At 46.2% G+C, this 23,958-nt stretch overlaps 2 protein-coding genes across 2 annotated transcripts; both read right to left on the reverse strand.

Annotated features, from left to right (window-relative positions):
- Positions 1–3,594, reverse strand: LOC311143981 (translin-like). The gene is made up of 6 exons (XM_084179890.1): positions 3,428–3,594; positions 2,997–3,090; positions 2,533–2,629; positions 2,208–2,323; positions 1,871–1,950; positions 1–1,702 (listed from the first exon to the last, which is right to left on the reverse strand). The coding sequence occupies exons 1-6, from the start codon at positions 3,491–3,493 to the stop codon at positions 1,472–1,474; spliced, it is 684 nt and encodes a 227-aa protein (XP_084036016.1). The 5' UTR covers positions 3,494–3,594; the 3' UTR covers positions 1–1,471.
- Positions 3,595–9,574: 5,980 nt separating this feature from the next.
- On the reverse strand, positions 9,575–22,193 carry LOC311143767 (high affinity cGMP-specific 3',5'-cyclic phosphodiesterase 9A; the record flags this gene model as incomplete). The annotated part of the gene is made up of 14 exons (XM_084179646.1): positions 9,575–9,775; positions 10,064–10,210; positions 10,388–10,492; positions 10,759–10,861; positions 10,973–11,040; positions 11,134–11,226; positions 11,345–11,467; positions 11,823–12,000; positions 12,858–12,917; positions 18,366–18,508; positions 18,633–18,735; positions 20,319–20,370; positions 20,528–20,677; positions 22,106–22,193. The coding sequence occupies 14 exons, from the start codon at positions 22,191–22,193 to the stop codon at positions 9,575–9,577; spliced, it is 1,614 nt and encodes a 537-aa protein (XP_084035772.1).
- Between the last annotated feature and the right edge of the window lie 1,765 nt (positions 22,194–23,958).

Genomic DNA, 23,958 nt, shown 5'->3' on the forward strand with positions numbered 1-23,958 from the left:
GTATGTAGAAATATTTATTTGTAACATTTTCTAATTCATCAAAAATACACAATATTCCTTTAAATCAGGTGGAATTGTTTGTAAGGAGTCACAAATAAAAAAAAGAACAAAGTACAACAATACAAAAAATTATATTTACTATAATTCAACTACAGTAAGGTACATATGCAGTAGATGCATGGAGTGGCCCTAACAATGTATCAAAATCTATATTTTAAGACAGAAAGCTTTTCCATGAATGAAGTACAGTATTTTCCTCCGTCTCTAGCTGACACTGCCATGTCTGCTTTGAGGAGAATGCCGTTCTAACCTGAATGGGGATAGATCTCAATTGTATTTCCTTGATTCCTCATATCCTTTCTCCTCACCTTCTCACATGCAACGAATACAACAGGCATAGACTTTACTGTGAAATGCTTACTTACGAGGGGGTGTGGCAGATATCCAATTTGTAAGTCGCTCTGGATAAGAGCGTCTGCTAAATGATGTAAATGTAAATATCAAAACTCTTCCGAGAACGACTCAGGTAGGATAGACATGACTATCTTCAACGAAAGGTGGCTATCGATGAGGGGAGGACACTTCCGTTCGCTTACTAACGAATTGACACCCTCCTCGACCACTTATTGGTTTCCGGGTCACGCAGAGGACGGAGGAGTCGAGGAGAGGATGGTCTTTCGCCCAAAAGAGAATCTCACTGTGATTAGTCTTGTCCTCTCCTCCTAGGAAGAACCTAAATTGCCCACTCCTCAAAACCCATTGGATGAGAAAGCCAGAGGTGTCGTCCCTCTGACCTTCTCCAATGGGTTTTGAGAAGGAGGCGAGGAGAAGGCAATTGAGCTTCTCCCCTAGTCTCCTTGCATCCCTCTGATGTTTTGTTTATTGGTTGTTTGAACATTTTGAGATATCAACCCTGAACAGAACAATCAGAGACCAAACTAGCTAAACGCAAATTACTGTCATATCAGGTGGCTTATGGCAGACAAATGGCACAAAATCATTATTTATTTGCTCATGAACTAAAAACAAAAACGTTTTAAACATGGTAGTTAACGCGTTCTCTTTTCTTCTGGGTGGAGATTTACACCCAGTCAGCACCCCCTTAAATGAAATTAACAACAATAATTCATACAGCAGTACAACATTTATGAACAGCAAAAAACACTGAAACATAATAACAGGCATATTACAGTATGATGTTGGACATTAAAGTGAACATTTCCAAACGCCAGTAATCAAAATGGAACAACCACTCCCCTTCAAACTGTGCCTCTATATCAAAGGCTTTCCAACCCCACTGACAAGACTGTCATTCATCACATGCACTTCTCCACACGCGCAAGTCTAACCTCCTAATTCTGCCATTCAGCAGGTCAAGACTCCACTGTCCCAGTTATGGAGAGGTCAGGTGCCAGCCTAGGGTTGAGCCCCAGTCCAACACCCTCCATCTCCACCACCACCCCCCTCAGCTCTACTTGTCGCCCCCAGCCTCCTGCTCTTTGGTCAGGCCGCGGATAGACAGGTCGTAGACCACCTCCTCTATCTTCTTCACGTCGTACTTGAGACCATCGTAGCGCTTCCTCAGGGGGTCGTTCTTGAGGTTGAGCAGGCGGAAGCCAGAGTCCAGCTCGTTGATGAAGTTGGAGATGCGGAGGGGGCGGCCATAGTCCCCTGCTGTGACGCTGTTCACCGCCAGGCGAGACTAGAGAGGACAGACACAGATGATTTTATACATGTAAATAATCCATCCAAAAAGTAATCATATATTAGCGAAAAAAAACATGTACATTTTGCATAAACCAATGTATTGATATATTAAAATGGTATTGTCTGATGTAATATAATTTAAGAAGCCACAATTCATTCTCACCAGTTCACTGGCCATGATCAGCACACCTGCCAGGTAATCCTCAACATCCAGGTGGAATCCCTTCTCTCTCACCACCTCGACTGCAAGAAATAGGGAAAATGTATGACCACCACAGCACACTACCTGACGGCTGATTGACTGTCTGAGAGGACAGTCTGCGAATGCACCCATTGCCTTGAAAAAAGTTAAACTCAAGGCAATGGGTGCATTCGTATTAGCTTGCCTAGTGCACATGGTGGGCAGAGATTTACCAATGGAATGGTCTAAAATATTCAAACTCCATCCACCGGGGCACCAGGAAAGCTAAAAAAAGGCACCGAAATGAACTGATACCTACTTCCTAGTATTTGTGCCACTTCATCACGTGTCACCAGAGACTCACTCTCCAGGTAGACCACGAACGCTGCCAGGAAGGCCAGGCGCTGCAGAACAAACCTCCAGTGCTCATGGAACCTAGAAGCAGAGTGGAGGATGGAAAATGACGTGTTAGTTTGTCCTTTCAATAACAAGGAGAGAAGACACAGACAATATCACTCCATAACTTCACGTGGTAATACAGATACTTGAAATGTCCCTTGAATTTCATTCTGTTGACCGGAAACTGTGAATAAGTAGTTGCGAATAAGTAGCCAACTTCAGATTCACCCATGTGTAGGGCCTACCTGTAGTACTGCTCCACTGGGAACTTGGTTTTGAGTTCTCCAAGGTGCGTCCTGACTGTACAAAACAGTTCCTTGGCCTTTGCGCACTTACTGGGAACTTGTGTGACAGACAGGGGGACAAGAAAGAGATGTTTATGTAGCTACCTGTAGTACTGTTCCAGGGGGAATTTGGTTTTGAGCTCTACAAAGTACATCTGGACTGTGCTTAACAGTTCAAGAGCAATTACACACTTACTGGGAACTAGTGTGACAGGACAAAACAGAAACAGTTATGTCAAGGTGATGGAGACCTGCAAAGCAATGAGTCAGTCAGGAAGGTAAGCAATCATTTGTGATAGTCCAGCCTCGTATTCACTGCTTTAAACAGAAGAAAACAGTGAGGACTACCTTAACTGGTTACAAAACGTTTAGCTACGGTGCACTAATTAATAACTAACTTACACCCCATGTGATTGGGCACTCACTCTCTTTGAAGCCAGATGGTTGATGGACACTTTGGAGCAGGGTCAGGATCTCCCTCGCCGTCTGTTCCAGAACCTGTACCACTTTTTTTATGTCCTGCAAGAGAACATCCGCCGTTAGTTAGCAAGACATCTGTATTAGTTATGATTTTGAAAAAACGAAATGCATGCATGTGTGTCCTATCAGCGGCCCTGACGTTAGTTAGCTAGCTAACTTATATATCAAATGTCTGCAAAACATACATCGTGCACAGTGTTTTCCATACAGTGCATTTCTAAATGGATATTTTGTTAAATTCCTCACGTTCAATGCAAACCTTACTGACTGTATAACTGACTGCGAGTCAATTGCTAGCTTTGCAGTTAGCTAGTTGCGGTTCGGTGCTAGCTCGATTTACAAAAACATTAGCAGTTTGTTGATTGATTAACATTACCTCTCTTATTTCTTGATCCGCACTCAGAAAAGCCTGAATGTAGCTGAACATTTCCGTGACAGACATATTACACAAATTATTGTATTTTGCAAAACGATATGCTAGTTTGCTTCTTTCTGCACAATGAATCAAAATAGTTGGTAGTTAAATCCCAGAGGCGCAACATCGCGAGACTTCTGGGAACGCTTGCGAAACAGACCAAGCAGACCAGGTCCGGATTTGGGGTTTGAGCAGTCAATGAGAGAAGTGAAAAAGTATTCCTTAGTTGTTCATTTCTCGAAATCTAAAGGTACGATCTAGATTCGAGCCAATGTCTTAAGTAGTTTAGCATGTTATTACCCCAGCCTCGTGAAAGTGACACGTTTTAATTTGTCAAAAACATATTTAGTGCCTGACTTGACGGCTTGCACATGCGCAGTTTGGCGCGAGACGACTGTTGCCAAAGATAATGGACATACTCCGCGTTAACAATTTTTTTATTTTTTTATTTCACCTTTATTTAACCAGGTAAGCCAGTTGAGAACAAGTTCTCATTTACAACTGCGACCTGGCCAAGATAAAGCAAAGCAGTGCGATAAAAACAACAACACATAGTTACATATGAGGTAAAACATAAAGTCAAAAATACAACAGAAAATATATAAACAGTGTGTGCAAATGTAGCAAGATATGGAGGTAAGGCAATAAATAGGCTATAGTGCAAAATAAATACAATTAGTATTAACACTGGAATGATAGATGTGCAAGAGATGATGTGCAAATAGAGATACTGGGGTGCAAAATAGCAAAATAAATAACAATATGGGGATGAGGTAGTTGGGTGGGCTAATTTCAGAAGGGCTGTGTACAGGTGCAGTGATCGGTAAGGTGCTCTGACAACTGATGCTTAAAGTTAGTGAGGGAGATAAGAGTCTCCAGCTTCAGAGATTTTTGCAAATCGTTCCAGTCATTGGCAGCAGAGAACTGGAAGGAATAGCGGCCAAAGGAGGTGTTGGCTTTGGGAATGACCAGTGAGATATACCTGCTGGAGCGCATACTACGGGTGGGTGTTGCTATGGTGACCAATGAGCTAAGATAAGGCGGGGATTTGCCTAGCAGTGATTTATAGATGGCCTGGAGCCAGTGGGTTTGGCGACGAATATGTATTGAGGACCAGCCAACAAGAGCGTACAGGTCACAGTGGTGGGTAGTATATGGGGCTTTGGTGACAAAACGGATGGCACTGTGATAGACTACATCCAATTTGTAGTCTATTTGTAGAGTGTTGGAGGCTATTTTGTAAATGACATCGCCGAAGTCAAGGATCGGTAGGATAGTCAGTTTTACGAGGGCATGTTTGGCAGCATGAGTGAAGGAGGCTTTGTTGCGAAATAGGAAGCAGATTCTAGATTTAGTTTTGGATTGGAGATTCTTAATGTGAGTCTGGAAGGAGAGTTTACGGTCTAACCAGACACCTAGGTATTTGTAGTTGTCCACATACTCTAGGTCAGACCCGTCCAGAGTAGTGATTCTAGTCGGGTGGGCGGGTGCCAGCAGCGTTTGATTGAAGAGCATGCATTTAGTTTTACTAGTGTTTAAGAGCAGTTGGAGGCTACTGAAGGAGTGTTGTATGGCATTGAAGCTTGTTTGGAGGTTTGTTAACACAGTGTCCAATGAAGTTCCAGATGTATATAAAATGGTGTCGTCTGCGTAGAGGTGGATCTGAGAGTCACCAGCAGCAAGAGCGACATCATTGATATACACAAAAAAAAGAGTCGGCCCAAGAATTGAACCATGTGGCACCCCCATAGAGACTGCCATAGGTCCAGACAACAGGCCCTCCGATTTGACACATTGAACTCTATCTGAGAAGTAGATGGTGAACCAGGCGAGGCAGTCATTTGAGAAACCAAGGCTATTTAGTCTGCCAATAAGAATGCGGTGGTTGACAGAGTCGAAAGCCTTGGCCAGGTCGATGAAGACGGCTGCACAGTACTGTCTATTATCGATCGCGGTTATAATATCGTTGGAAATCGTTTTCCACAAAGCGAGAATGCGGTCTGCCTATCCTTTCTTGGGATTGGTGGATACATCTCATTATTGTAATCCTGGTTTGAATATTCGATGAGGGTTGTTAACCGCCTGTATTCAATGGAGAGAGACGCTATGATACTAGCCTCATGTCATGAATATGCATAGCCATCTCGAGACAACTCCGATATAAAGTGTTTTTTCTCAAAATTGCCAAGATGTCTACTTATATCAGTACACTCGTAACAATTTAAGCATTACGAAACTTATATTAGATCAAATAAACATCACATAGCAAATAAGCCATTCATTTTTGTGTTTAACAAATTCGACACTCATTGACCTCCATACAAAAACTCCTTGCTTGGTGGGCGAAAAAATGCCACCTGATCTCTGCCATTACCCAATGCGTGCGCATGGGTCCTTCGTAAATGTGTCGCATTGAGATGTCATAATTTTTCTACATCATCGATTGTTCACCCGTTCTTATTATTGCCGCATTCACGTTCTAGTCGGAACTAGGAAAGTCATACATTCCGAGTTTCCTAGTTCCGACTAGCACATGAACGCGGCATATAGAATATAGAATTGGCATATAGAATTTCTCCTTTGCCAAGATAATCCATCTACCTGACAGGTGTGGCATATCAAGAAGCTGATTGAACAGCATGCTCATTACACAGGTGCACCTTGTGCAGGGAACAATAAGGCCACTCTAAAATGTGCAGTTTTGTCACACAACACAATGCCACAGAGGTGTCTCAAGTTTTGAGGGAGCGTGTAATTGCCATGCTGACTGCAGGAATGTCCACCAGAGCTGTTGCCAGAGAATTGAATGTTAATTTCTCTACCATAAGCCGCCTCCAACGTCGTTTTAGAGAATTTGGCAGTACATCCAACCGGCCTCACAACTGCAAACCACGTGTATGGCGTCGTGTGGACGAGTGGTTTGCTGACGTCAACGTTGTGAACAGAGTGCCCCATGGTGGCGGTTGGGTTATGGTATGGGCAGGTAGCTTAGTGGTTAAGAGCGTTGTGCCAGTAACCGAAAGGTCGCTGGTTGTAATCCCCGAGCCAACTAGGTGAAAAATCTGTCGATGTGCCCTTGAGCAAGGCACTTAACCCTAATTGCTCCTGTAAGTCGCTCTGGATAAGAGCGTCTGCTAAATGACTAAAATCTAAATCTAAAATCATATAGCACAATGTTTTTTTTACTGCAGTTCCAAATGTCGTCACTAGTTACCACAGCCACAAAGTCATAAACCTCGCCTATTTCTACAATTTATCTTCTTAAAATTTGATTTTAAACCTAAACCTAACCCTAACCTCAACCACACTGCTAACCTTATGCCTAACCTTAAATTAAGACAAACATATTTTTGGGGGGTTTTCATGAATTTGTAGCCAATTTTGACGTTCAAATCAAATCAAATCAAATTATATTTGCCACATGCGCCGAATACAACAGGTGTAGACATTACCATGAAATGCTTACTTACAGCCCTTAAACCAACAATACATTTATTTCTTAATTAAAAAAGTAAAATAAAACAACAACAACAAAAAAGTGTTGAGAAAAAAAGAGCAGAAGTAAAATAAAATAACAGTAGGGAGGCTATATACAGGGGGGTACCGGTGCAGAGTCAATGTGCGGGGGCACCGGCTAGTTGAGGTAGTTGAGGTAATATGTACATGTGGGTAGAGTTAAAGTGACTATGCATAAATAATTAACAGAGTAGCAGCAGCGTAAAAAGATGGGGTGGGGTTGCAATAGTCCGGGTAGCCATGATTAGCTGTTCAGGAGTCTTATGGCTTGGGGGTAGAAGCTGTTGAGAAGCCTTTTGGACCTAGACTTGGCACTCCGGTACCGCTTGCCGTGCGGTAGCAGAGAGAACAGTCTATGACTAGGGTGGCTGTAGTCTTTGACAATTTTGAGGGCCTTCCTCTGACACCGCCTGGTATAGAGGTCCTGGATGGCAGGAAGGTTGGCCCTAGTGATGTACTGGGCCGTACGCACTACCCCTCTGTAGTGCCTTGCGGTCGGAGGCCGAGCAGTTGCCATACCAGTCGGTGATGCAACCAGTCAGGATGCTCTCGATGGTGCAGCTGTAGAACTTTTTGAGGATCTGAGGACCCATGCCAAATCTTTTCAGTCTCCTGAGGGGGAATAGGCTTTGTCGTGCCCTCTTCACGACAGTCTTGGTGTGTTTGGACCATGTTAGTTCGTTGGTGATGTGGACAACAAGGAACTTGAAGCCCTCAACCTGTTCCACTACAGCCCCGTCGATGAGAATGGGGGCGTGCTCAGTCCTCTTTTTTTTCCTGTAGTCCACAATCATCTCCTTTGTCTTGGTCACGTTGAGGGAGAGGTTGTTATCCTGGCACCACACGGCCAGGTCTCTGACCTCCTCCCTATAGGCTGTCTCATCGTTGTCAGTGATCAGGCCTACCACTGTTGTGGATCCAGTTGCAGAGGGAGGCGTTTAGTCCCAGGATCCTTAGCTTAGTGATGAGCTTTGAGGGCACTATGGTGTTGAACGCTGAGCTGTAGTCAATGAATAGCATTCTCACGTAGGTGTTCCTCTTGTCCAGGTGGGAAAGGGCAGTGTGGAGTGCAATAGAGATTGCATCATCTGTGGATCTGTTGGGGCGGTGTGCAAATTGGAGTGGGTCTAGGGTTTCTGGGATAATGGTGTTGATGTGAGCCATGACCAGCCTTTCAAAGCAAGTCATGGCTACAGACGTCAGTGCTACGGGTCGGTAGTCATTTAGGCAGGTTATCTTAGTGTCCTTGGGCACGGGGACTATGGTGGTCTGCTTGAAACATGTTGGTATTACAGACTCAGTCAGGGACATGTTGAAAATGTCAGTGAAGACACTTGCCAGTTGGTCAGTACATGCTTGGAGTACACGTCCTGGTAATCCGTCAGGCCCTGCGGCCTTGTGAATGTTGACCTGCTTAAAAGTCTTACTCACATCGGCTACGGAGAGCGTGATCACATAGTCATCCGGAACAGCTGGTACTCTCATGCATGCTTCAGTGTTGCTTGCCTCGAAGCGAGCATAGAAGTGGTTTAGCTCGTCTGGTAGGCTTTTGTCACTGGGCAGCTCGCGGTTGTGATTCCCTTTGTAGTCTGTAATAGTTTTCAAGCCCTGCCACATCCGACGAGCGTCAGAGCCGGTGTAGTACGATTCAATCTTAGTCCTGTATTGACTCTTTGCCTGTTTGATGGTTCGTTGGAGGGCATAGCGGGATTTCTTATAAGCGTCCAGGTTAGAGTCCCGCTCCTTGAAAGTGACAGCTCTACCCTTTAACTCAGTGCGGATGTTGCCTGTAATCCATGGCTTCTGGTTGGGGTATGTACGTACGGTCACTGTGGGGACGACGTCATCGATGCACTTATTGATGAAGCCAGTGACTGATGTGGTGTACTATTTGTGGCTGTGTGCTATTTAGTGGAAACCAGTTTCCAAATTATCAAGATAATTAAAATGTATACATTGTACAATGTACATAAATTGCGGAATAATATGAAATATGAATATAACGAGAGGAAATATTTGTTGTGTTCATTTATTTGTCTCGAAGTAGAACACCTAAAAATCTAAAAGTACAATAGAAGCAAAAACATATTTCATATAATATCTCTGTTATTTCTGACCTTTTTATACATTATCAATATGAAAAACATCCATATCCACTAGATGGCAACCATAGTCCAGATTTTCAGTGAAGACAAATCCACTCAGCTTTATCCCCATTTTTCAGTTAGACAATAGCACCTCTGGTCTTTCGTTTAAGCATACCACTAATAAAAAAACATAACTGAACACTGATTCTTCGTATGTCTTGAATGTGATATTGTGTATTTAACCATTATTCATATACAAATATTTTTGAAAAACTGAATACATGCAGTGAAAAACATTTATGTAGCAAAACACAGCAGACAACTCTTGTAATACGACATAGTGAATACCTTGTTTCTACAAAGACCAAAGGAACCATATAAGTGCTTCAATTCACACAACACAAAGCCCTATTTGTGACACAGTCAGTAATGTTACAGCAATGTCTTTTCCATTGTTTGGTTGGTTACTCCTGGTTATTCTGTAGACTAGCCTATTAGCAGGCCATCACAGTGTGGCTGGATTCAAGGCATTCCCAGCCTCTGACAGACTATCTGCTGTTTTTTGAGGGTTCTGAGGTGTAGTATCCTTGTTCTTGGCTGCGGCTGCCTTGTCGCTCTGTGCTCGGATCAGTTTCTCTCTCTCTAAGGCTTTCTCCATCTCTGTGTAGTAGTCCAGGGCCTTACGCACCGGGTCTATGATGTGCTGCTGCAGGGGCACAGAGAGATAAGGGTTCTGGATATGTTTACACAAATATGGCAGCTAGGCAGTGCTTGAGTTGTGCAAGTGCCAACCAGTACAGAATACCGGCACGGCTGCACCTTGCATTTTCTACTGCTTGAGTAACGGCACCCTTTTTCACTCTATAATATTCACTCTCAAATATGAATGAGTACCAGTACCTTTTGATTCCACTTCATGCACAGCAGCTAGGGGATGAAGTTGCATTACAGTGAAGCTACATTAGTGTAGTGGTTGTAGACCGGGAGCTCTTACCTCCAGGCAGGGGAAAAGGTTAGCCAGCTCAATGAAGAGGGGTAAGAGGACAAAGCCGATGAAGCCTGTCTGAGAGGACGGCTTGGTCACCTTGTCCCTGTCCATGAACGGGGTGACAGGAAGACCCTCCAGCTTCTCCATGTCACTCTGAGGGAGGACAGTTGAGAGCAGGACTTAATTAGTATTACATTGTAGTAGGCTATTTCTATGATACACTGTAGCATACCATTTAGAATGAAGCAGTGTTTTAGCCACGCATTCTATGTTGTATGCTAGTAGTTATATTGGAACATAACCAATATCTGTGTTGTGGTGCTTAGTTACCTGGTTGTAGAACTCCTGCAGGAGGCAGTCCAACCAGGGCTCAGCCACGTCCATAGGACGTGCTTCGTTGGAGATGTCACTCACTTTGATCATGATCATCATCAGCTGGAGGGAGACAGGGGGATATACATTTCACTTTAATCCAGTCGGGAAGAGCCCCAGGCTGGTTCCCTATCAGCACTAGTAGATACCAAGATTCTCTCATCTGATGTTGCTAGGCAACATGGCTGTAGACTCCTATGGTACCATGGCAACATCTGACTAAAAAGGGACAGGGAGTACCAGGATGACATTTACGTGACACCTCATAAACACTGGGCTAAACATAGGACTATTTCATAAACATACTGTTTATTCATACTCTTTCTTACCACGTCTCTGTGGTCCTTGTTGCTGAAGTCGAAGACAGGCAGGATGGACTTGAACTTGTTCAGGATCTCGTTATGTCTCGTCATGTCAGTGGCCAGGATGCATCTAAGAATAAATGAAATGCCTTGAGTTGATGCACTCTCCACACATTACGGTTAGATCAAAGTAAACATATATTTGTGGTGGTGAAGAGAATGCGAATAAATACATTCTTACTTGATTATGCCCTCTCTTATCCGTTTATACTGTTCAGTTGTCAGATTTCTGAAAATGTTGTTTTCATTCTGTAAAAAGATAAACACTTTACTGTCATCTAAAAAGTTGACCCACACACACCATAGCCCAACTCCAGTTACCCATGCCAATACCACCCATACCTTCTCCAGGATCTCAAAAGCCACAGCACAGTGGTGGTTCTCAAGGGGGGAGATGTCATTGTAGCGCAGGGCCAGTTCAGTACGAGCATTTATCTGAAAGATAGAGCTGATAGTGAGCTATCAATTCACGAATGCAGGCACACACACACACACACACACACACACACACACACACACAACTGTATCTGTGGTGGTCAGATAGATAGGTCACCTGGTAAGCGTTGTTGTATCCCGTGTGGTCAAGGTCGTGACAGACTGCAGAGGTCAGCATGGTGAGCAGGTCAATGCTGTCAATCTTACTTTTCAGGTCCGTCAGCCAGATCAGCCCGTACATCTATCAGAGAATAAAGAATCGCAAGAGGAGCAGTCCAGAGAGAACACAGCTCAATGATGGATAATTGCTATAACATGAATCCACACAAATTATATTAATACAAAACATTGACATTTGTTTTTGTTTAATGCAATGTCTTAACCGGCAAACCTCTGAATGATTATATTGAGTCTATTTCTTAAATCGGTTGAGGGGCCTGGATGTGCTAACCAATCAGGGTTTAGGGTGATTGGATAATTTGATGATTGCACAAAGGAATGGGACTCTACATGATTGCCCCTGACGACCCTCTTTTTCTCTCTCTTTCACACACACACACACACACACACACACACACACACACACACACACCCACCATCTGGGTGACACAGAAGCAGTGTTTGAAGTTGTGGAAGGGGATGTTGTTGTAGCGTTTGTACACCTCATACAGGAACTGGTGCAGCACCTCAGGCTCAATGTTAAAGGTGGCGATGAAGTCCAGGTCTGTGTACATGACCTGCAGTAGAACCATGATCTCTGCATCCTCCCACTGCCTGCACACACATAGCAGGACAAGTCAAGGGTCAAGGGTCAAATCATTAATTTTTAGGAGGTCATAGCGGTACTAAGTGTAACCTACTGTATGTTTCATATGTAGCAATAACCACTTTCATGTGCCCTTTAGTGCCCTGGCCAAGGGTTGATAAATATGCTAAAGTGATGGATTAATAGATTTCTGGACGCAGTAGCTGCAGATAAACTGCCATTTTGACTAATCTCTGTACGGGTCTAACAAACAGTTACCTGGAATAATTAATCATGTTCGCTCAAAGAACAGTTTTGAAAGTGGTCCTAGTGTAAATGTCACAAAAATATGGGTTCTTGTATGGTAGCTTTAGTTTTTTCCCCAAGTGGCCAATATATATTCCCTTTTTTGAAGTGAGGCCTCCATCTTGTTATGTTAGTTCTAAAAGGCCCTGAAGTAATACTTAACCAAACTGGACTGAAAGCTGTGACGTGCATGTCGTCCACATAATGCATCCTTCAAAAGCGCCTGTGTTAATGAAGCTTGTTATGAAGACCTCCTTTTGATTGGCAAACCCATAGCAGACAGCCATTCATATTGATATGAGCCTGTAGGACAGATGAAAGGGGTGAATAACCCCATCCTCTTCAGAGGTGCTGGCCGCCCGGCTCCCTGTCTCTCCCTGTCTCTCTTTTGAAGCAGCAGGTGCAGATGCTGTTTGTTTATCACACCACAGAGACATTGCTCAACCCTCTCACCTCCCACGCACAACCAGCACTCACAGGACCCTGTCTGTAGTCTCTCTGTAACTCCTACTGTGTAAGAAAGTCCATTAGTACATTTTCTAAGGAAAGTGGAAAAAAGGCAAATAGATGGGGAACTCACCAGTTGTCAAAAGTTGGGGTCTTGAGGTACTGTCTGACTTCCTCTGATACCTCCAGGGAACTATGGAGAATAGAAAATTACTATTCTGTTATTTTCATCTCAAATTTTTAGAACATGATATCCAAATTGTGATCTCAATTGCAACACCACTTTCACGACTTCCGCCGAGGCTGCCTCCCCTCCTTGTTCGGGCAGGCTTCGGCGTTCGTCGTCACCGGCTTACTAGCCACTGCCACTCCATATATCATCATTCCATTTGTCTTGTCTTGTTAATTACACACACCTGGTTCTTATCCCCTCATTAGTCCATGTATAAGTGTTCCCTCTGCCCCCCTTGTCCTTGTGGGTGATTTGTTATTTGTGAGAGTAGTGTAGCTCGGTAGAGCTCCTCACACTTTGCATTGCCGGGGTAGATATGTCCCCTGTGCCTGTATATTATTGGAGTATCCCTTTCCGTGTTTTGCCAGGGTAGATAGTTTCCCCTGTGCCTGTTTTCGTGTGTCGCTATCCAGCGCTATTTGTGTACGATGGAATAAACTCTGATTTCAGTGATTACCCTCCTGCGCCTGACTCCTTCTATAATATGCCATTTAGCAGACGCTTTTATCCAAAGCGACTTACAGTCATGTGTGCATACACAGGTATGGGTGGTCCCGGGGATCGAACCCACTACCCTGGCGTTACAAGCACCATGCTCTACCACCCGCTATGGAGTCAGCGGGAGAAGAGTGCATGCCTGGAGTCGTGGCACGGGTCCAGGAGCATTCCACGATGCTGGCCAGCTTCGAGACCAGCTGGCCAACCGGATCCAGTCACCTACACCCCAGCACCCGGAGAGATCCAGATATCCCAACCATGGGCGTTCGACGGGACGGCGGCGCTCTGCCAAGGATTCCTCCTCCAACTGGAGCTTTACTTCTCCAGCATCAGGCCGGCGCCATCGGAGCGGGAGAAGGTGTCCGTCCTCATTTCCTGCCTCTCTGGGAAAGCCCTGGAGTGGGCCAACGCGGTTTGGAATGAAGGAGGAGCCACGTTGGAGGACAACGGGGAGTTCGCTCGCCTCTTTCGGGCAGTCTTCGATCACTGCCCGAGGGTCAAGAGGCGGTCGAGCGGCTGATCCACCTGAGGCAGGGGATGAGGACCGCAAAGGACTTCGCGTTGGAGTTTCGGACTCTGGCAGCGGGGTCCGGGTGGAACGAGCGGGCCCTAATCAACCATTTCCGGTGCCATCTGCGGGAGGACGTCCGACGGGAGCTAGCCTGCCGGGACACCATGTTGTCTTTCACAAAACTGGTGGACATGGCCATCCGTTTGGACAACCTGCTGGCAGCCAGAGGACGTCCTGGTAGGGGTCTGCCCGTTTCCACCCCGGATGACTCGGATCCTGAGCTGATGGAGCTGGGTGGAGCCGCCGTCCGAGAGAGTGGAGGACGACAGCGACAGTGCCACTCTGGTGGCACGAAGGGACAGTACACCACACGTCGTAGTCAACGCTCTTTTGGGCCTGGAGGCGGCAGGCAGGGCACTCTCGCATCACCCCAGGTATCGAACACCCACACTCGTTCAGAGCCTGCTGCACACTGTACCCTACCTATCCACTTTCCCGATCACATGGTAGTTCCCCAGTGTAAGGCGCTAGTCGATTCAGGCGCAGCTGGGAACTTTATGGACAGGGCATTCTCACGCCGTCAAGGCATTTAATTGGTTCCCCTATCCATTCCACTCCCCATCAGAGCACTTGATAGTCGACTATTAGGGTCCGGGTTTGTAAAGGAAGTCACTGTACCAGTCACCATGATCACCCAGGAGACTCATTGTGAGCAGGTAACTTTTTCGATTATTGAGTCTCCTGCTTTCCCTGTGGTATTAGGTATCCCTTGGCTAGCACTCCACAACCCCACCTTCTCATGGCCGCAGAGGGTTCTCACGGGGTGGTCGCGAGAGTGTCAGGGTAGGTGTCTAGGTGTTTCCGTTGGTGCAACCACTGTGGAAAGTCCAGACGGTACCTCCACCATGCACATTCCCCCCAAATACCATGATCTGGCGCACACGTTTTCTAAGACACAGGCAACAAAATTACCACCTCATCGGGCGGGGGATTGCGCGATAAACCTTCGGGTAGACGCTGTACCTCCCAGGAGTCATGTGTACCCCCTGTCGCAGGCTGAAACGGAGGCTATGGAAACATACGTCACTGAGTCCCTGGGCCAGGGCTATATACGTCCCTCCACTTCACCCGCCTCCTCGAGTTTCTTCTTTGTGAAGAAGAAAGACGGCGGTCTGCGACCGTGTATTGATTATCAATCACTGAACAAGGAGACTATAAGATTTAGTTATCCTCTCCCCCTCATTCCTTCAGTGATTGAGTCAATGCATGGGGCACGCTTCTTCACCAAATTAGATCTCAGGAGTGCATACAACCTGGGGCGTGTTCGGGAGGGGGATGAGTGGAAGACAGCATTCAGCACAACCACGGGGCATTATGAATACCTGGTGATGCCCTACGGTTTGATGAATGCTCCATCCGTCTTCTAGTCCTTTGTGAACGAGGAGTTTCGGGACATGCTTGGTCGCGGTGTGGTGGTCTACATCGATGACATCCTGGTGTATTCCACTACGCGCGCCGAGCATGTGTCCCTGGTTCGCAAAGTGCTGGCCCGACTGTTGGAAAATGACCTTTATGCCAAGGCAGAGAAGTGTATGTTTTTCCAGCAGTCCGTCTCCTTCATCGGATACCGCATTACCACCTCAGGTGTGGAGATGGAGGGAGATCGCATTTCAACCGTGCGTAATTGGCCGACTCCAACCACGGTTAAGGAGGTGCAGCGCTTCCTTTGCTTTGCCAACTACTATCGGAGGTTTATCCGGGGCTTTGGCAAGGTCACAGCTCCCATTACCTCCCTATTGAATGGTGGGCCGTCCCGGCTCTGCTGGTCTGCTGAGGCTGACCTGGCCTTCAGGAGACTGCGGGGTCTGTTCACCTCAGCCCCGGTACTGGCCCACCCCGATCCATCACTACCGTTCGTAGTGAAGGTGGATGCGTCCGAGGTAGGGATAGGCACTGTCCTATCCCAATGCTCGGGCACGCCACCCAAGCTCCGCCCCTGTGCCTTCTTCTCTAAGAAGCTCAGCCCGGCGGAGCAGAAATACGACGTTGGTGATCGGGAGCTGTTGGCTGTTGTCCACCCTTTCCTCATCTGGACGGACCACCGTAACCTGGAGTACATTCGGGCAGTGAGGAGGCTGAATCCTCGCCAGGCCAGGTGGGCCCTATTCTTCACCCGGTTTGATTTTACACTGTCATACATTCCGGATACGAAGAACGTGAAGGCAGATGCACTGTCCCGGCTGTATGACACAGAGGAGAGGCTCAGAGACCACACCCCCATACTCCCGGCCTCCTGCATTGTGGTGCCGGTAGTATGGGCAATGGACGCGGATATAGAGCAGGCATTACGCACAGATCCATCTCCACCTCAGTGTCCAGCTGGGCTGCGGTACGTGCCTGCTCTTATCCGTGATCGTCTGATCTTCTGGGCACACATGTCACCCTCCTCTGGTCACCCAGGTATGGGTCATAGTGTGCTGCCTGATCGGAAGTACTGGTGGCCTACCTTGGCTAAGGACGTGAGGGTGTATGTCTCCTCCTGCTCGGTGTGCGCCCAGAGTAAGGCACCTAGGCACCTCCCAGCAGGTAAGTTACAACTTTTACCAATTCCACAACGACCATGGTCTCACCTGAGTGTTGATTTCTTGACTGATCTTCCCCTCTCCCAAGGTAACACCACCATCCTGGTCGTTGTGGACTGCTTTTCCAAGTCCTGCCGCCTCCTTCCTCTGCCCGGTCTCCCCACGGCCCTGCAGACTGCGGAGGCCCTGTTTACTCACGTCTTCCGGCACTACGGGGTGCCAAAGGATATAGTGTACGACCGAGGTCCCCAGTTCACGTCCAAGGTTTGGAAGGCGTTCATGGAACGTCTGGGGGTCTCAGTCAGCCTGGCCTCTGGGTTCCACCCCGAGTCAAATGGGCAGGTGGAACGGGTAAATCAGGATGTGGGTAGGTTCCTGCGGTCCTACTGCCAGGACCGGCCGGGGGAGTGGTCGGTGTTCTTGCCATGGGCAGAATATGCCCAGAACTTTCTCCGCCACTCCTCTACTAACCTAACGCCATTTCAATGTGTTTTAGGTTACCAACCGGTTCTGGCACCGTGGCACCAGAGCCAGACCAAGGCTCCTGCGGTGGATGACTGGTTTTGGCGCGCGGAGGAGACGTGGGACGCTGCCCACGTTCACCTCCAGTGCGCTGTGCGTTGTCAGAAGGCCAACGCTGACCGCCACCGCAGTGAGGCCCCAGTCTTCGTACCGGGGGATCGGGTCTGGCTCTCGACCCAGAATCTGCGCCTCCGCCTGCCCTGCCGGAAGCGGTTTGTGTGGCCGTTCATAGTCCTGAGGAGACTCAACGAGGTCACTTATAGGTTATTACTTCCACCTGATTACCGTATTAACCCCTCGTTTCATGTGTCTCTCCTCAGGCCGGTGGTGGTTGGTCCGCTCCAGGAGTCTGAGGTGCGGGAGGTCCCTCCTCCTCCTCTGGACATCGAGGGGGCCCCGGCGTACTCTGTCCGTTCCATCCTGGATTCGAGGCGTCGGGTGGTGGCCTTCAGTACCTCGTGGAGTGGGAGGGGTACGGTCAGGAGGAACGGTGCTGGGTCCCGGTGAAGGATATCCTCGATCCCTCCCTGTTGCGGGATTTCCACCGTCGCCATCCGGCTCGCCCTGCTCCGCGTCCTCCTGGCTGTCCCCGAGGCCGGGGTCGGCGCGCTGATGGAGCTGCGCGTCAAGGGGGGGGTATTGTCACGACTTCCGCCGAGGCTGCCTCCCCTCCTTGTTCGGGCAGGCTTTGGCGTTCGTTGTCACCGGCTTACTAGCCACTGCCGCTCCATATATCATCATTCCATTTGTCTTGTCTTGTTAATTACACACACCTGGTTCTTATCCCCTCATTAGTCTGTGTATAAGTGTTCCCTCTGCCCCCCTTGTCCTTGTGGGTGATTTGTTATTTGTGAGAGTAGTGTAGCTCGGTGGAGCTACTCGCACTTTGGATTTATTTTTCTCATTTTGTCTGTCACAGTTGACGTGTACCTATGATGAAAATTACAGGCCTCTCTCATCTTTTTAAGTGGGAGAACTTGCACAATTGGTGGCTGACTAAATATTTTTTTTCCCCACTGTATGTCCCCTGTGCCTGTATATTATTGGAGTATCCCGTACCGTGTTTTGCCAGGGTAGATAGTTTCCCCTGTGCCTGTTTTCGTGTGTCGCTATCCAGCGTTATTTGTGTACGATGGAATAAACTCTGATTTCGGTGATTACCCTCCTGCGCCTGACTCCTTCTATCACACTCATCACAACCACTATTCAAGTCCAATGGAGTCTGGATAAGAGTGGCACAGCCTATTCATCTGATGTCACATGGTCTCTATCAACAGTGAGTGTAAGTAAACCTGCCTCATCTGCAGGAACTTTTCCCGTACATGTTCACATTCCTCTCTGGTCTTGCGCAGCGATCTCTTGTGGTAGAAAGGAGAGGGCTTCTGTGTTCCCTCAGATAGCTCTTTGAATAGGCCCAGCCAGCTGAGATGTTCAACACTCTGTGGAGACACAGATACACTAGGCTAGGCAGACACAGTGAACTTACATGATACTGGTATATGAATGAGCCTTTACACATAATTTATCAAATGATATCTGTACAGCATCAATAACACAACCTACCTCAAGTTTCTCCCGGAATGACTCCACCTGTCTCTTCATCTCATACACGACTGCAGGAGTCTCACCAGCCTCAATCAGGATCTTCTTCTCCAAGCCCTGCAGTCTGGGGTACAGGACATATGGCCTTCCTGACTCACACAGCCCTGCAGTCTGGGGTACAGAACATATGGCCCTCCTGACTCACACAGTCCTGCAGTCTGGGGCAATGTTCCCTCTAAGCTGCGGGTGTGCACGGGCACACAGCTCCCGGGACTGCCGCAGAAGAAATATCAGCCCGCGCAGAGAAGCACAAGATTGAACTTCACTCAACTTTCTAGAGTTTTCACCGTTACTCTGGGAATTGTGATTTAATCAATGCAATATTAGCCACTTTCAAGGCAATATACCGAAACAAAACTAACTATGCAAGACTTAGTATGCAAAACGAACTATTATTATCAGGATGTGGGTAGGTTCCTGCGGTCCTACTGCCAGGACCGGCCGGGGGAGTGGTCGGTGTTCTTGCCATGGGCAGAATATACCCAGAACTCTCTCCGCCACTCCTCTACTAACCTAACGCCATTCCAATGTGTTTTAGGTTACCAACCGGTTATTGCATTGACAGGCATGACTCAGGCCCGTACTCTACACAGACCGGTGCGCCATAACCAATCAGAGCTGCAGTAGGCCTAAATGCAAATAGACCATTGCCATACAGTATATGGATCTGTACCATTCACTTTGAACTGGACTGTTTTTACAGCATGAGCAGTCGTGAGTAGATGCACTTGTTTTGAGATCAAAGCGAGAGCCTTATGTAGCGACGTGTGGACATTTGTACATTTGTTCATGTCATTTTCTAGTTAGTGAGTTATTAGCCCAGTTATATATCATTTGTAGTCAGCAATGGGGGAGTGACTGCTTCCTACAAGAGCACAAAACGTGTGCATTTCTAGACATCTTTGAAAAGCGAGTCACATAAAGAGCCTTTTTTTGTCTTAAGGGGCAGTGTTGTATTTTAAGACAGGCTTGAATAAGCTAAGTAGCCAATAGGCAGAGTACCCCATAATTTGTCTGATTCTCTGTAATAATGGTATAGGAATAATGATGCATTTTATTTTGTAAAGTGGTTTCTTGCATCAAACAACACAACAACATTTTCAGTCACCTCCTTCTCTGAAGGACAAGTGGATAAACAGGTTAATGTCAAGCCCTGCATGTTTTCTTTTCAAAAAGTCTGATGGAATGTAGGCCTACATTGAACACCACACATTGGCTGCTACTGTAGGCTGAATGATACAACAGATATTTCCATGGTCAAATGTTATGGGATGCATTTTCTCCATTGTTTTTGATGGTATGCCACTCTGGTAGGCCTACATTATGATCAAATAGCCACAGTAGCCTACTTGACCACTGTTAAAACTAACTTAAAGCGGGTACAGCCTCAGTGTTCACACTAAAGGTGCGCCGGAAGTTGCACAGAATTTTCACAACGTTGCAGTTTGCGCTCAGCAGACCTGAGATTTGCTCAGTGACTAAAAAAATTAGAGGGAACATTGGTCTGGGGTACAGAACATATGGTCTTCCTGACTCACACAGCCCTGCAGTCTGGGGTACAGCTTGGTCCCTTACGTGGTATGACAGTTTCAGAACGGGCCCCAACCTTGAGAATGGTCACTCCTGTATACACCATGTCAGCCTTACCTTTTCTCCATGGAGGAGAGATCAAATCCTAGTGCCACAGCAAGCTCCACACCTGCAACATGAGGTACACAATTAAAATATGAACATCAATATACACAGTACACAGGCCCTAATGAAACAAAAAATAGTTACAACACAATAACAATGTAAGTAGGCCCACTGTCAGCCAATGTCTCTGGCGCCATGGCAGAGAATACCTAATGGCTCACTGTTGCAGTCAGCAGCCACCACCTCTAGCTTATAACAGGAGTTAGGACTGTTGGGCTCCAGGCGCGGGGAGATGTTGATGATGTTGCCCTTAGGGTTGTACAGCTTCAGAATGTCATGGGGTCCTGCCTCAGCTGCAGAGCAGAACAGATCTGGAAAGTAACAAACACACACACATGCATACAAACACAGACAACATTTTAAATTGTTCTCCTGTGAAAATAGCTCAGGCAACCAAGAGCTATTTTTGCCAATACTCAACACTTCAATCAATACTAGTTTTTCAGAGTCGAGTTTTGCAATCAAACACCCAATCAAAACACACACACATACCGCCTAGAGCTCTCTCTGTACAGCAGGTGAACAAAATACTACAAGGTTTTTATGGCCAAGCTTTTGTCAATGCCATTCATACACACAAAGATTAGAAGAGAGGGAATATTATTGCCCGAGGCAGCTCTGTAAAGGGGTAATCTAAAGCTATCAATCACACTGTGTCTGTGCCTAAATAGATGGGCAAAACATCTACTAAAGGAAGAACAGGGAGATGAAAATAAGAGGCGAAATGAGACGGTAAAGGATTCGAGAGATATGCTCGGTCAATTTCAAACCCACAATCAATTGCATTTTATAATTGCATTTTATATCAATGCTATGTTTGTGAGCTCCAAAGAGGTTTATAGGCAGTCAAATCTATAGGCAATAGGCAGAATCTTTGAAAGAAAATTAATTCTCATTACATTAGCATATATGAGATGTATCTCAAGCTATTTGATCACTGAATTCAATTACAGCCCTTTATGCCTGTCCTTGGTACTATTTGGAAAATAATATTATTGAAATGTTATGTATTTATTTATTTGAATAGACTTTCAATAGCCCCTTCCCTATATCTCATTAGAGTAACAACCCACAACAACTGTGACATAATGTAGTACTCTCAACAACCCTCACATCAATACGTCACATCTCTAGACTCAGTTCTAAAGATGCCATATGTACACCATATGTTAGCTTTGACGCAAATGCAAGTGCAAAGTGTTGTTGTCAGCTGCACCTGTGTCTGTCTCTACCCTGCTGAAGCATCAATCATGCACTATTTCTCTCTATCGATACAGAGACTGTCTGCTTATTATGCAATGGATCTCTCTTGTTGAAGACATGGATTGCATGTCTTTGCATCTTCTGATGGATTACACTTACATAACTATTTTAGGTCTCAGTGCTTTACTTGAGTTTTGATCCATTGTTTGATCTGGTAGAGAAGCAATGAAAGTGCTATTAACCTTTCCCTTTATGTACTTTTTTCTTTCAAATCAAAATCAAAGTTTGTTGGACGTGTACACAGTATAGCAGATGTTATAGTGGGTGCAGCGAAATGCTTGTGTTACTAGCTCCTAACAGTGCAATAGAATGTCAAACAAGTACACAAATCATAAATAATTCAGAGGTTTTGAGAGGTTTCTCATATCAGAGTAATGAGTTCAAAAACAAAATCATGCTCCAGACAAAAAAAATATAATTTTTATGACATTTCAAAGATACCAAAATAATAAGGTGATATTATTTGAATTGCCTACCTTTGACATCCTGGGCAGGGCAATCAACTGGAAACTCTGCCTGCTCTGGTCTCCCATTCACAGTAAAGTAGATGATTTTTGTTGCCATATCAGTGTTTTAAAGCCACTGCCCTCACTGTTCAATTATGTTCTGAATTTCAATTTAGTAGAGATCTATTCCACCTCCCCCTCCCTCCCTTTCTCCCTCTCCCTCTCTCGCTCTCTCACACACATCCTCCTCCTTCTGCTCTATACCGCTTCTCCTTCACACAAATTCAGACAGCTGATGTTCTGAAAGAGCTGAAGAATCTGGACCCCTACAAATCAGCTGGGCTAGACAATCTGGACCCTTTCTTTCTAAAATTAGCCGCCGAAATTGTCGCAACCCCTATTACTAGCCTGTTCAACCTCTCTTTCTTAACGTCTGAGATCCCCAGAGATTGGAAAGCTGCCGCGATCATCCCCCTCTTCAAAGGGGGTGACACTCTAGATCCAAACTGTTACAGACCTATATCCATCCTGCCCTGCCTTTCGAAAGTATTTGAAAGCCAAGTTAACAAACAGATCACCGACCATTTCGAATCCCACCGTATCTTCTCCGCTATGCAATCTGGTTTCCGAGCTGGTCATGGGTGCACCTCAGCCACGCTCAAGGTCCTAAACGATATAATAACCGTGATCTATAAAAGACAGTCCTGTGCAGCCGTCTTCATCGACCTGGCCAAGACTCTGTCAACCACCGCATTCTTATTGGCAGACTAAATAGCCTTGGTTTCTCTAATGACTGTCTCTCCTGGTTCACCAACTACTTCTCAGATAGAGTTCAATGTGTCAAATCGGAGGGCCTGTTGTCTGGACCTCTGGTCGTCTCTATGGGGGTGCCACAGGGTTCAATTCTCGGGCCGACTCTATTCTCTGTGTATATCAATGATGTCGCTCTTGCTGCTGGTGACGCTCCGATCCACCTCTACGCAGACGACACCATTTTGTATACATCTGGCCCTTCATTGAACACTGTGTTAACAAACCTCCAAACGAGCTTCAACGCCATACAACACTCCTTCCGTAGCCTCCAACTGCTCTTAAACACTAGTAAAACTAAATGCATGCTCTTCAACCGAACGCTGCTTGCACCCGCCCACCCGACTAGAATCACTACTCTCGGCGGGTCTGACCTAGAGTATGTGGACAACTACAAATACCTAGGTGTCTGGTTAGACTGTAAACTCTCCTTCCAGACTCACATTAAGCATCTCCAATCAAAAGTTAGATCTAGAATCGGCTTCCTATTTCGCAACAAAGCCTCCTTCACTCATGCTGCCAAACATGCCCTCGTAAAACTGACTATCCTACCGATTCTTGACTTCGGCGATGTCATTTACAAAATAGCCTCCAACACTCTACTCATCAAATTGGATGTAGTCTATCACAGTGCCATCCGTTTTGTCACCAAAGCCCCATATACTACCCACCATTGTGACCTGTACGCTCTTGTTGGCTGGCCCTCACTACATATTCGTCGCCAAACCCACTGGCTCCAGGTCATCTATAAATCACTGATAGGCAAATCCCTGTTTTATCTTAGCTCACTGGTCACCATAGCAACACCCACCCGTAGTATGCGCTCCAGCAGGTATATCTCACTGGTCATCCCCAAAGCCAAAACCTCCTTTGGCCGCCATTCCTTCCAGTTCTCTGCTGCCAATGACTGGAACGAACTGCAAAAATCTCTGAAGCTGGAGACTCTTATCTCCCTCACTAACTAGTTGTCAAAGTGGCTTACCGATCACTGCACCTGTACACAGCCATTCTGAAATTAGCCCACCCAACTACCTCATCCCCATATTGTTTTTTTGTTGTTGCTAATTTGCACC

Source organism: Coregonus lavaretus (assembly GCF_964263955.1).
Source record: "Coregonus lavaretus genome assembly, chromosome: 16".
NCBI lineage: Eukaryota > Metazoa > Chordata > Actinopteri > Salmoniformes > Salmonidae > Coregonus > Coregonus lavaretus.

What these genes read in the sequence shown, in the direction of transcription:
- LOC311143981 (XM_084179890.1), bottom strand. Translation starts at nt 3,493, where the DNA reads ATGTCTGTCACGGAAATGTTCAGCTACATTCAGGCTTTTCTGAGTGCG. An exon ending in ACCATCTGGCTTCAAAGAGA is followed by an intron (nt 2,630 to 2,996) that starts GTGAGTGCCCAA and finishes CTGTCACACAAG; the next exon opens with TTCCCAGTAAGTGCGCAAAG. An exon ending in CCAGTGGAGCAGTACTACAG is followed by an intron (nt 2,324 to 2,532) that starts GTAGGCCCTACA and finishes CTCTGCTTCTAG; the next exon opens with GTTCCATGAGCACTGGAGGT.